This window comes from Haemorhous mexicanus, chromosome 3, assembly GCF_027477595.1.
Source record: "Haemorhous mexicanus isolate bHaeMex1 chromosome 3, bHaeMex1.pri, whole genome shotgun sequence".
NCBI classification, from domain to species: Eukaryota; Metazoa; Chordata; class Aves; order Passeriformes; family Fringillidae; genus Haemorhous; species Haemorhous mexicanus.
In genome coordinates, this window is record NC_082343.1 from 60,536,728 (window position 1) to 60,550,687 (window position 13,960).

General features: G+C 39.8%; 2 protein-coding genes across 14 annotated transcripts in view; one reads left to right on the plus strand and one right to left on the minus strand.

Annotated features, from left to right (window-relative positions):
- The window catches only part of LOC132325113 (plasminogen-like), a 74,020-nt gene that overhangs the window by 14,314 nt on the left and 45,746 nt on the right, over positions 1-13,960 (minus strand). For 10 of the 12 annotated variants that reach the window (XM_059842017.1, XM_059842014.1, XM_059842013.1 and 7 more), the window contains 2 exons: positions 4,819-4,954; positions 2,533-2,639 (listed from right to left, as the gene is read on the minus strand). The exons of 1 other annotated variant lie outside the window; for it this stretch is intronic. In XM_059842017.1, the coding sequence (XP_059698000.1) occupies positions 2,533-2,639; positions 4,819-4,954 (243 nt within the window). Of the gene's footprint in view, positions 1-2,532; positions 2,640-4,818; positions 4,955-8,100; positions 8,261-13,960 lie in introns of those variants that run through there. One more of the 12 variants, XM_059842022.1, reaches the window with a different exon arrangement.
- Positions 10,469-13,960, plus strand: part of AHI1 (Abelson helper integration site 1) — a 145,110-nt gene continuing 141,618 nt past the window's right edge. Inside the window, exons 1-2 of one of the 2 annotated variants that reach the window (XM_059842031.1) lie at positions 10,469-11,650; positions 13,207-13,273. The gene's annotated coding sequence lies outside the window, so the exon portion shown is untranslated. The remainder of the gene's footprint in view (positions 11,651-13,206; positions 13,274-13,960) is intronic. The other variant, XM_059842034.1, reaches the window with a different exon arrangement.

Genomic DNA, 13,960 nt, shown 5'->3' on the forward strand with positions numbered 1-13,960 from the left:
GATGCTGTAACAGAAGAGAAACACATTCACTTTTTCTTACCTCCTATGAGGTTATTATAGTTATGCACAGTAATTAAAATGAGATCTTTAAAGATGGTCACCTGAATTCAGCTGAAGACAAGACAGCTGCAGTTTAGGGACAGTCACTGCCAGGCTACGTGTCCTCTGGCTCAGAAAACTAAGTAGGAAACTCATTTACCATTTCCCTGGGGAAGCAATCTGTCTTTTAGGTTGTGACCTGGTTTGCCTCAGTGTCTTTAACTAGTGTCCATACTGAATACTCAGTAGAGACTGAGTTCTGCCACAGTTTTTTCAGCATCAAAGTTGTAACAAAGCTGACATACAAGCAGAAGATTAACAGAAATCTGGAGAAATAATGCCATTTTACACAGACCTGTCTTGCCCACAGTGAAAAGAACTAATATTTGATTCCAAAATATGGTTCAGCTTTTCTGAGGGCTGATATTTTAGACCCAAATTTATAGATGCACCCTTAGGAATGCTTTTTTTGAATGTATATATAGAGGCATGTTTACTCTAGAAACTTTAGCTGGAAGCCGTTTGGATCCCTCAAACAATTTTGCAATAAAATAACATTAAACCCCTTGATCACTGAACATTGAATCAGTCAAGTGCTGACTCTTTTTGTTTGTGTAAACTTTTGACCGTTTATATAACCTTCAGGGCTTTTCCTTTCTGATGACAAATTACTAACTTTGATCCCCAAATTCAACCCATGTCCCTTTGGGTTAACTATTTCCAAACAGATATGTAGGTAACAATTCCCAAACGCAGCTTTAATTCTTGTTCCTTTTACTGTAAGTCAGAGACTATTAACTTTCTCTTTTATAGCACATACTACTATTAAAAGGAATAACTTCTGAAACTGTCAGTTTTATAGTAATTGCCATCCTTTGTGTTGAACACAATGGTAAATAGCAAGTAGGTCTCATCAAGTAATTGATAGACGGAAAAAATTACTGCAGATACAAAAATGAGCAACACAGACAACATCTGACACATGCACAGCAGATTGTGTATTTGATGTTTGTGATACCAAGGCCCATCTTTTGGTTTCTGCAGGCAGAGGTGCAATCTTTGGAAATTTTGGTTTTGTCAAACAACAGTTTTTCACACTTTTAGTGGTGTGTTTCTGTTATTTCAAGAAGCTAAAACACATGTCTGTGGCCCCAAAACATGTAGTAACAAATCCCCAATGAATATTGCATTACTGGGTGCTAACTTCAGTAAATCCAAGGGATGTCTCGAAAATAAACCAGAATTGCAATCTAGCTCCTGATCACAGTAAGAAAAACCAATACAATTATTTACATGTAACTCATACAACCTTTTAGCTTTGTTACTTATTAATTGATTCACTCAGTTTTCCTTCTAAATAAGAACTGCAGAAGACTTCTTATCATCACTTAATTTAATGTATGGAAATTCCCAGCTGCTTCTGTGTATAATGAAAGAAATAATGCTCTAAACATTAAATTACCTGCAGAAAAAATAAAGCTGGCCAAAGGCTTCACAAGATATTAGGTTGAAAAGGACCCTCAGCTGTCTTTGGTCCATAGCCCCAGAAATAGCACATTCAGGTTCTAAGGTGAGTGAGACTGCTCAGAGCTGTGTCCAGCCAATATCTGCAAGGGTGCAGGCTCCACAGCCTCTCTGGGCAATGTGGCTCAGTACTTACACACCTTTCTGTGAAAAATTACCTCCTTATCTTCCTTATCAGGCAGTTATCCACAGTGCCTGACCAAAATCTCATTTGGATGTTCGGCTGCAATCCAGCTAAAGCTGTTTGGGCCACTATCTAAAATCTCCTTGCAGCTGCTAGAGACACAGCATTGTCTAGCCCACAGGGAGGGGATAAGCTACCAAGGTCAACAGAGAAGTAAAGATGCATTTCTCTGGAGCTCATGGGTATTTACTGTCAAGTTATTGAGATTCTTGCCTTTTGCTTAGAGACTGGCCCATCCAAACCCCTCCATGATTTTCATCAGCTGAGAACCTGGTTCATTTTGTATTACTAAAGTCAAGTATTACTGTATTATTCAAGTCAGTGAACAGCACAATGAAATTTATGCTACATTAAAAATTAACCACATTCCTTCTTCCCTGTATACAGCATGAGCTCCACGCTTGCTAATGTAATTAAAAAATATTCTTAAAACCCAATTGTTTCCTTGCATCTGGCATAAGCTAAGAATTTTTGAAACAGGATAAAGAATTGGATAGCTGCCATTCCTCAGAGACACACTTCCTATTTTCAGAAAGAATCAGAGACCATTTCTGTCAAATGATCCTCATCTATGACAAAAATATTTATAAAAGATGTAAAAAAGGGAACACAAAAATTCACCACGTCAATTAATTATATCATAAAAATAAGAATGGGATAAAAATGTCACCAGATTAATTAACTGAAGAGTATGAACATCATATAACAATATACAAATACTATAAAAAGAGGTTATTTTTATCTGAACCCCCTGGCCAATAACATAAAAAAAGATATAGACATACTTCTTTTTTCATAAAGAACTGCATTTGCTCTTCTGAATATCATTGCTGTTTTGGTGTTCTCTTTCAATGTTAAACACTGCTGGTCTTTGCTGGTAAATAAGAAGGCCCTGTTAAATTTAAGAAGAGAGAGCAATGTAAGAAACAATACTGAATATATGCTCACTTTTCTGCAAACATTTTTGAGTACTCAGTTGTCATTTTATCAATGACACTACAGTTCAGTGATATTTAAGACTGAGAAATGTTTTCAAATCACTGAGTATTGCAGCTCACATTTTCAGTGGTGATTTTGAACTTCTAAGTGTTCATATCAAACCTAGGTTGAAAGGGAGCTACAAGAAGAAATTATAACAAGGGATTTATAACTTGCCAGAGGTTCAAGAGACCATGTTGAAGGGGATATATACAAAAGGGACCTTGACCTAATGTTAAAAATATTAGCAGTCATTCAAGGAGTTAGACACTCCACAGTATGCAGCAGTTACCAAGGAGCAAGTAAAACACAGTCCAGGACCTTAAATTATCTTGTGGTAATTCTTCTGACAGTGAGCACTTTATAAGTCATAGCCTTTTGTCTTTTCAGCAAGTGCCTAGGCTGTAAAAAAACTGAAAGCAGATGGTGTAGCGTCTAGAATAGCACCTAGGGAAACCTTCTGGCAGGCTAAAAAATTCCTACAGCTGGCTTTTCTAGACTAAAAAAAAAAAAAAAAGAAGAACAATAGCAGCATGGCATTCAGTGGGCAGATCCATACCAGGAAAGCTCTTAGTCCAATTAAGCCAATTAAGCTGTCAGTAATGTTAAATTTGTAAGTAGGAAAGTATCTAAGGAGGACAACCCAATCCACCTCTAAGGTGGGATAATATGTCTGAAGTATTGATCTGAACAGATTGGTCTGAGGCATTAATGTGAGGATGCTGCAGTGCTGCCCTGGTCTTAAGCTCTAACTAACATTTATCTTTCTTCCCCCAGATCCTTCCTGCCAGACAGCACCTGTTCTTGCTTGATAGTAATAGATCTCACATAATTAATTCAGGAGGCATTAACCTGATGTCATTCCAGTGCCAAGTGATGGCGGGCTTAGACCCCGGGGCAGAAGCTAAGGAATGATACTGTGTCTGAATATGCCTCAAAAGGGAACATGAATTCCCTGCCAACTGTATATGTATAATCTGAATATAGCGACGCTCTCTCTGCCTTCCTCCCTTCTCTCCTGAACCACGTGCTGCTGCAGCTCTGCCCTCTTTGTGGTTTTCAGAGTGAAGCTGGATCAAGGGGAATTGGTGGTATTTCATAAAGTCAGCAGACCCCTGTCATCCTTCAGGGTTACAGCGTTTTACAAGAAGTCTCCTTTTCTCTTTGGAGTTAAACCCCAAAGTTACAAAACACACTTAAGAATTCAGGACCATTGTATCCCTGTCTTGAATAAAAGCATTAAGCAGAACCAAGTGCTTGAAACAGCACTGCAGGCCATCACTCTGCTGAGTTCAGAAAGGCATGCTGCAGAAGTGCTACACTGGAAGAGACAACCCCTCTCCCCCATATGTGCAGACTGCCTCCCACCACAGCAATGGACATGCCTCCTGACTGTCCCAGTCTCCTGCTACATTGCTGGAGCTCAATGGGCTGCAGGGCTTTGGCACAGGAGATTCAGCAGCCTTAGGCTCAGAGCAATGGGCTCCAGTGGGGCAGAAGCCTGAGCAAAGGCTAACAGTACAGGTTCATCAACACCTTTCTTGCTTTCTAGCCCCTTGAGTCTGGTTAATGCAAGTGCAGCGAGAGGACTTGGCTGAAAGAGTTTAGAATCATTAAGGTTTAGGTGGCCATCACCTTCTCAAAGTAAATAGACGCTACCTAAGTCCAAATTCTAGTAAAATTCTGAATAACAGATTTCTGTGCAAGATAGGCAAAGCAATGAAAAAAATCAATGCCATCATTGCTGTCCTAAATTTCCAAGAAATTAATTATGACTCCTTGTTGCAGAAGAAGTGCAAGAGTCTTGATAAAACCATGCCAAGTTGGTTTGCAGCATGTCAAGCATCAAGATATATTACATAAGTAATGTTTTTCAATAAAAATTCAACATGACTTTCTTAATTTCTTAATTTTTTCTGTCTTCATCTATATGTCCCAGGCATTCTGTTTGTGCCCATTTTTTTGTTTTTCCAGCAAACCTCAAACCCCTCCATGGTCATAAGAAAACCCTTGAAAGTTCAGACTGCAGATAAAAAGGCATATTGTTCCATCACTTGCAATGAAAGATATATGTGGGAACCAGTGGAAATTACCTGCAAGCAAACTTTTCTTCAGTTTCACATTTCTCTGCACATTCTTCATCACTATTTGCTCTATAAACTTGTTTCATTGGGTTGAGCAACCAAGCTCCCTCTGTTCTCACATAGCGGTCTAGAATGCTTCCTTGCACTAAAAGGAAAAAGAGATAAAGGAGTGAAAATGGGAATGATGATTTGATTGATTTCAAACTCCCATTAAGTTCTTTGTCACCTAGTCATGTGACATCACCATTTAATTACTGGAATAGCTGGGTTAATGGTGACAAAATATGGGTAAATCTAAAATGCCTTCCTGGTATGGCAAAAGGTAGCACCACTGAAAACCCAGTGTAAGGCAGGACAGAGAAATGGTTTGAACAGTGATAACACAAACCTATGGCATAAAGTAATGGCAGCACAGAAGATGACCCAAGGAGCAAAAAACAAAGGGGAGGTGTTTCAGAAAGAAAATATTGGCCATGCATACTTTGGACAAAGCGGAGAAATGGGGCTCAAGAGAGATGTGGAACAACATTTGTCCCTTGCTGTCCATCTATCCACATGGAGAGACTTCAGATTTATCAGCCACCTCCTTACAAAGGCTCCTACTCTTAAAAGAAACAAACCACCCTCAGGTCACTGGGGTTGTCAGACATTCAGTTTGTCATTTTCATAATAATCTTGTACTGAACTTGCTCAATAATCAAGGTAGCAGTTTTTGCCCTCCATTGCAATGAATGAAGACAAGACACTGAACTGGTAAATAAACTCACCTGACAACCTCTGGGCTACAGCTGCATGTCAAATATATAGAATACTAAAAAGTACAGCTGTGTTTAATGGTAAACTCAAAAAGTGTTCAAGAACAGTCCTTCTTGTAAAGGACTTTGGCATTTCGTATTTTCCTGTTAGAGCTCTGCAATCTCAGAATTAGTGCACAGCACAGGGATTTTCATGACTTCCAGCTGCAGGGTCATGGAGTTGCATGAGTCCTATGATTTTTACAGTTTCTTTATCAGTGGAACATATGATTCTTGTGACGAACATCTGGCCCTGGGAGTTACCTGTTCTGAAGGGTTTCAACCCCAGACAGACACCCCGGCGCCTGGTCACTGCAGGACATCTCAGTCCTGCTCTGTGCTTTTGTGCCTGGCCTTATGCAATTGCTGAATAAAAGGCAGACAGGGGATGAACCAGACCATGGCTGGAATCTCAGGAATAACAGCCATGCTGCAGAGAGGAACTTCACTTTCTCTGCCCCTGTCTGTCTCAGCCATGGCCCAATGCCAGCAGGAGGGACAAAAAGCCTCCTTGTCCCACTCGGACCCAGGGCCTGTGAGAGGGGGCTCCACTGGGTTGTTTAGCGGTGTCCTTCCAGCTGAGAAAGGCAACAGCTCCTCTCTTTCCTGAGTAACACTCTTTAGTGTGAAGCAGGCTCATAAGTGCCCTGCTATTAAATTCCTTCACCTGAGAGATAGCTCAGCCTGCAACTGGGTATTTTCTTAAAGATCATTTTGCATCTACAAGTTGAAGCTGGTAACATAGGGATAGAAGCCAAATTACGCTTCCTCTCATACAACTGCAAAAGCACAGAAGTTACTGCAGGGGTTTTTCTGGATTTAAAAACCCCTGGGAAGAGCTCATCCCGAAGGGTTGGCAGTTACTTTAGCAGTATGCATGGAAGAGAAGGATAGCTGCTGGAAAACAAAAGAATAAGTGAAAAAGAGTCCAATGACATTTCCACTAGTTATTTCAAACCAAAAACATTGAGAATAAATGAGTTTTGAGACAAAACATTAAACTAGGTTAAGACAATATCATAGGGATGCTGCAATGCTCTTCACAAGAAAAACAAGTAAGGAACTCCTATTATGGTACAGCTTCCATGCACACTTAATTCTGTTCTGCTTTGACATTTTGCAACAACATTGTCATTATTAATACAACATTTGGTTTTAGAAATATTGACAGGAGCCTAATTGATTTGGGTCGTAAAAATATTTTTCCCCTTTTCTGTTATATTTACATGGCAGGGCATTACATGTAGGGAAAATAAAAAGGAAAATATGCAATCAATTAAAAAGCAGTACATTTTCGTGCTACCATTTTCCCTATATCTGTGATGTTTTACAGTCTCAGAAATGCAAATGTTTACTACCATTTGATAAAGAATTACCAAACAAAAGTATAACATTTCAGATAAAAGCCCAAATTGTATATTTATCTCATTCATATACAATTCCTACTTAATTGAGGAAGGTATTTGATTTTACAGAGGCTGTTCTTTTGCAAAAACAAGGCTTAGAAACTCGAATTTAAACAAAGATAAAAATTCTTAGCATTAAATAACAGATTTTTTCTATGCTGGGGCATGTCTCTAATATTTCCAGCTAAAATCTACCCATATATTTTCCTAACTGTTACTTTTTCTTACATTTTAACACTGCACATGTAAAATGTTTGTCTATTTTATTGTATCTTTAGATAAGCATTAGCACACTCACAATTGTATTTTTTACTACAATCACAACATTTTGTGTAGTTATACAGATGCCTGCAAGAAGCTGTGTGGTCTGAACCTCACACTTCATTGGAGTTTAAGGTTTTCAGGACAGAGAATATTCACATGTATGGATCCCATATAAATATATCTAAAGAGCTCAATTCAGTTCTTGTGTGTGCCAACATTCTTTATCATCTTTCACAAAAATATCTCTGTGTACCAAAAATATTGCAGAAACTAACAGTAATCAGATTTAGTCTCCCTATCACATGGAATGAAAAATTCACTGTTAAGAACGTGGTTATGAAAAAGACTGAAACTGCAGTGTGTGGAACAAACTTTCCTGTATGATTCTGTTTTGCACAAGCATTTACAAACTTTAGAGCAATAAGAATAAGGATCACAATGTCTGGAAATAACAGAAAAAGAAATCCCCAAACCTAAGACCAAAGGCTGCTGAAACCAGAGGGAGCCATGCCTTTGGACAAGCCTTTGCAGGCTGCTCCCCAAGGGTGCCCCTGTCTCTGGCCATGGGAAACGTTTGCTGGGAGCCATAAGCTGCCCATGCAGACACCGAGGCTGCTCCTCTTCTGGTGTCTCTAATGAACACAGCCTGGAGCAATGACAGCTCTCACTCTGGTCAGCAGCAGCTCTTGCTGCCCAGCAAGCCCCAAATCCATCATCGTCCAGGGGAGTTGTGATGCAGGGATCTGGGGACCTACCTGCATCACATGGAGCTTGCAAGTGTCTGGCCCCAGCCTCACCCTGGCAAGCAGAAGGCAAAGGACTCTTACCTGAGCTGAGAAAGAGCAGAAGGAGAAAGGCAGCTTTGCTAATCCCCATTTTGGGCCAGCTTGGAGGGTGCTGGAAGTTGTGTGTGTCGGTGCTCAAAGTTTTATTGACTTGCACTGGAGTGAGGCAGCATCAAACAAACAAGGCAGGAGGATTAAGTTAATCATTCTCCCATGCTGCTCCCCCCTTGCCGTGGTGTGGCTGTTCAAACAACCTTGAATTGGATGGATTACCAAATCAGATTCAATCATTCCTACTGGATGTTATTAAATGCAAAGGCACTTTCTTGTTTTGCAGGATATGTTTGGCTCTCAAATGGTTAGGTCTTTCTCTACTAGAGAAAAGGCAGAAAAAATGTTGCTGGAAAGCATGGGAAATCATGTGTCCAGGCAGGATCTGAATTTCTCTTGACATTAGAGTGCCAATAGTAAATTCAGCCACACATGCCTGTATTGATTTATAAGGAGCAACTTCTTTTTAATCTCATGGTAAGCATGATTATAAGATTCAGATATTAACTCTGTGAAATAATTTCATTTTACTTCTTTATTAAAGAATTCCTTTTCTGATGTCTCCTTGAATTAGAATTTTCTTTTTTTTTTTTTTTTTGTTCTATTTGGGAGTAAGACTTAATTTTAATTTCATTTAAACTTTAGATTTAATGGGATACTCCAAACCTTAAACTTTAGGTTTAAGAAGCATAGATAGCAATTTAGTGTTCTTCCTTACCAGACATGTAACCTCACACTGCATGCACAAACTCATCCAGCGAGGGTGTCAGACTTTGCTCATCTGTGTGTTATCCTGATTTCAACATCAGCTCTCTCTGTATTTCCCAAGCAGGCTTTACCTTGGAAAAGTTGCACTGCAGCACCATTTCATGGCTTCTCTTGCATGTTAACTCTCTGGTGTTGCTTCCAAACAGCCTACTGAATCACATGTGCTAGTGACTCACCAGAGGCAGGAGCAGGATGAATATTGGATGGGGAGAACAGACTTCTATGGACAGTGCTGGATCATGAAATTCAGTCTTCTGCATTGGAGGCCAAAAGTTTGCAGAATCATGAGCTACTTCTAAAAACTAATGAGGCTGTCCACTTCTACATCATCCTGCCTGCTTTAAGTAGAAGTTACACTGTATTGAGGGCTTGGGATAAAGCTAGGAGTGCAGGAGAAAATATGTGAGAGAGGCATGAGCATGAGAACCACATTAGCTTCTATTTTACTGATAATGTGAAAAATTTAAAGCTGATCCTGCTTGTGGCCCTTTACTTTTTTTTTCCTGTCAGGTAGTATAATCCCATCCTATTTGGCTGTTTTCTGTGCTTGAACCTGTTTTACTGCAACTTGTGAACAAGAGCAAAGCATGGGAAATCTGCAGAGGCTTGGGATACCACTGATGATAGTGCAGGGAAACAAAGCAGACGGGCCAAGGAGAGGAGCTGATGGGAGCTGGACTCAGCTCACGGAAGCATTTGAAGGGTGGCAGGGAGAATGGGTGGGATATAATGCAATTACATGTGGGATCAGGCTTATCAGGTTTTAGGACCAGTTACTCACTGGGAAATAATGGTAAAACAAAGGAGCAGAACACCACGTAGGCTTTACCAGCAAGCAGGCTTTTGAGAGCTATTCAAGCCTGGTTTAGCTCCACACTTTTAAAAATCTTAACCTCATTTTCAATTCTAGGTCTAGATGCTGGTTTTCATCTCTCCTGCTCTATACCCCCTGACTCCCTGGCTACAAACAGCATCTGCTCATCCCTGTGCCTCCTTCCTATCAGATATTATCACATAGTGAGTCTTTTCCTTACTCCAATGCAAAATTGGTTTTCTGCTCAGCCCTGCCCTCTCCAGCATCTTTGGCACCTTCCCCAGTTTCCTGTATCTCCCATTTCCACTGAGGTAGTCATTGGGTCACTTATGTTATGGAGCACATCTGCTGGCAAATGTCTAACAAAAAAAACTGCATAAGTGGGTGAGTGCAGCTGTTTCTGCTGCATGGAGAGGTTTGAAAAGCTGTGAATCTTCACTGATTTTGTAAAACTCATCAATAAACACTACGTGTTAGAGATTTTAATCAGATCAGCTTTTCCTACTGGTTTTCAAAACCAAAGAAGCAAATTGTGTTAGCCAAAGGTTTGTTAACACATGCCTAGGATAGTCTGGGAAAATTTCCATGCATCAGGCCAGCAGACTCTTGCAAGCTTTCCTCATGTTCAAGGTCTATATGTACTCCTTCAAAATCTATCCTCCTTCCTTATAGTTGTTGCTAGTTTAGGGCTTGGCTCTGGTTCTTCTCTCAATATCATTGTCTCAAATCTGATTAAAATGCACCTACATTGGTGTGAATGCTCTGAAGAAAGCAAAGAACACTCATATTGCTGTTTCATTCAAAGATGGCAATGCAGATTTGAAGAAATCTTATTAATCTCTATCTAAATGGATCTGATCTTGGAAAACGGGACTTGAGAATATTGTTAGCAACTGTTCCTGGTACAAAAACAGTCATTCTGTAAGTTTTTCACAAGAAAATGACAAAACAGAAGTGTCTTTCATCTGCCCCACTGGCACTCCTCACTGTTGTCTTGTGACAAGGATGTGACTTGTCAAGGCATTATGTTTGACAGGATCCTAGTAAACTGTTGATTTATCCTTTTGTGCCTTTCCTTCTTTCCTCTTTCCCCTCACTGATGCACACAGTATCTGAATCTCTCTCCAGTTCTAATCTTGTGGTGTTTGTTCTCATTTATTTGATCACTGTGAGGATCACCCATAGGTGGAAGTTTATCAGATCTTATTTCAGAGTCAGGGTACATTGGTTAGCACAGTGGTTAAAATATAAACAACAGTAGGAGGCTTTTTAAATAGAAGTTGACCCTTGAAATTGGGTTTACTGTAAGTTCAGAAAAATACATCCACAAAACTAATTACAAACAATGTCAGGAAAAAAGAGCAGAATATCTTGAATAAATTCCCTTAAACATAAATTCTCTACATATCAGAATCAGGAAACATCAGAAGACAGACACTGATCTGATATCACTGATATCACTTACTTGCTCAGAGGAAAGAATCAAAGGAAAGATTTTGTTATCTTTAAATGTCTTCAAAGGAAGGGAAAATTTCAAAAGGCATCTCTAAGGTATTCCACATGCACAAGTCTGAGATGAGCATGAAGTAAAGGAGTTCATGTTATTGCTCCAAAGAGTAATGCCATGACACAGAGCCATGAGCAGCTGGGAAATAAGGAAGGTCTTTTTACTTTCTTTTCAAACACCAAGAGAAAAATTAACAAAAGTGAGACTTACATAGCCTTGATGCACAGAGCCAGAGGGAACTTTGGGCAACAACCCCAGATGGATAATGTGGATGGCTTCTAACAGCAGATGCTGCTGACCGTAAGGTAGGGAGGAGTTTGGGAGGAGGAAAGGTAGCCAAGTTAAAAATAAATTCTGTCCTTGCTCTGCACATGAAAGAACACAGAGGGCAGAAGATCTGGCAGATAAACTCATCTGTCTGATTTCTGGCCACAGATGTTAATGGATCCAAGGTAAGGAACATGACAGTAAGGAGATACAGAGAGGATGCTTTTCCAGTAGTGAAAGCTTCTGTCTCTAAAATGTTCATTTGTTCTGGCTGCTGCCAAATGTAAGAAACCAGCAGAATAAAGTCAGACAAATAAGAAGCTAGAAGTGAGCAAACTAAGTGCCAGCTTTATAGCAGAAAGATCTAAAGAATTAATTAGTGAGGTTTCTGCATTGCTGAAAAAGTACCTAGAAATACAGGGATTGTGCAACTGCCTTTAACAAGGGTGAGGAGAGCATTAAAGCCATAGGGAATCTGACAGCCAGCACTTAGCACACAGTGTGCTACAAGTCTTTGCACATGAGGGACAACTGCATCATGCTGCTGCTAGGTAAAATCATTCTTCATTTCCTACATAGAGAACATCAGAGAAACCACAGCTAAGCTAAAGAATTACAGACAGCAGAGGGATTGTACAGCTTTGAGTTCTGCTCGAGTATCCCAGCCTGTAACATCCAGCACCAGCCCTGCTGTAGCCTGCTCCACATTTCTGTCAGGGGGAGCACATGTCCTGCACCCAAACCTGTCCTTCCTTGATTTTCTTATTCTCCTGCTGTACTGCTGCCACCACCCTGCCTAAAGAGCGCTACCCACGCTTTACATGTGGGGCTGCCAAACACAGACAGAGAAGCAGCACAAAATAGGGCCTGAAATGCAACCCACATGTCTGACTTTCCTTTTTGTTCTGTTCTTCTTGGAAGAGTCTGTAAGAAAGTGAGAATCTCTTTGTATTCAGGCTCCTCCAAGACTGGTGCATGCCAGGTCATTGCTGCAGCTCTTTGTGTTTAGCAGTTCCTGTCACTGCTGTTCCAAGTCACAGGACTCAGCTGTGAGCTGTGCCCTGGAGCCCATGCAGGGGGAGGCTTGTTGAACTCTTATCAGTCCTTCCTCTGACACCTAATGGTGCAACTTAACCCTTTCACCACTCTGTTCAAAGTGTTTAGAGCCACTGGGGAGTCCTTGGATGAGGGTAAGGGCCATTTGGCAGCAGAATGTGAAAGAGAAAATGAAGAAAAGAAGCATAACAATTATTCCACTTCTGGTTAGAAAAGCAGAGGACAGACATCGTGAAGAAATTTTGCATTTTACCCAACAGTTGTTCAAGTGCTTCCATAGACCCCTGCAAATGCCTGCTATTTGTAAAGTGCTGTTCTGGTCTTTTTCTACACACTTAGGCAGTTTTATACAATTATCAGTGCTGCAGTGTTTTGCTAACTGGTAGTTCCAGTCAGTGATGAAATCAACTGTCTAGAAATGTCATTGAAACAAGATGATTGTTTATAGTTCTTTACTTCTCTGACAGTTTCAGAAAAGAGGGACAAGCCACCTCCATTTTCCACACAAAGTGTATATTGACATTTCCAAGTGCATTTTCTGCTTGTCACTTACATATAAGTTTATTTCCACCCTTATTCTTGGGTCATTAACTTGCATAAAGGAGGGATGTTCTAACCAGTTTAATCTTATTGAAAGTAAGTGTTAAAAGGGTAAGGCAGAAAATGATGTTAATGTTCCATTCAGGACTGTTTGGAATGGGATCAGCTCAAGACACTTGAGTCACAGAGATTTTCAACAGTATGTCAGCAAGGTGAGAATATTACCTTCAGGTTTAGTTCAACATTTTGACAAATTGCATGTGTGTGTGTGGGGGTGGCACACATATGTGCGAGTGTGTTTATGTGTGTGAATATAAGCTACTATAACATCTTTGCTTACAAACAGTTAATAAAAGTGTTAATGGCAGTTTCAGTTTAATAGAGTTTGTAAAAAACTCCTCTATTCTTTCATCATTTTTATGTCCCTATGCAAAAAATCTTTGTCATTATATTCCACAGCCTACATTTGCTGAAGACAACATTGGAAAAATTTATTGGTTCCTTTTTTTCCTGACTCTCATGTAAACTCCCAAGCTGAGATCAGGAAATTTTTTGCATTAGAAATCATGGAAAAATTGCTGATCAGCTTTATCATTTGCTCCTATTATATTTTAATTCAAAGTAAATTTCTGAAAGATATGGCATTTACATGTGCTGTGTGTCCCAAAGACTGTAGCATACCATGTTCTGTTTTTGGCATAGAAAGTGCAGAAGTATGAATCACCACAAACAGTGGGCTGAAAGGTGGATGAAAATGAAAAAATTAAACAGATGATGCTGTCAGCAACTGGAATTATCTTAATAACTTTTTCCAAACTTATTTTGAAAAAATTTTCAACTTTTTAACTTTTTAAAAATTTTTAACTTCATGGAAAAAAAAGCTTTTCTAGCACTCAGAA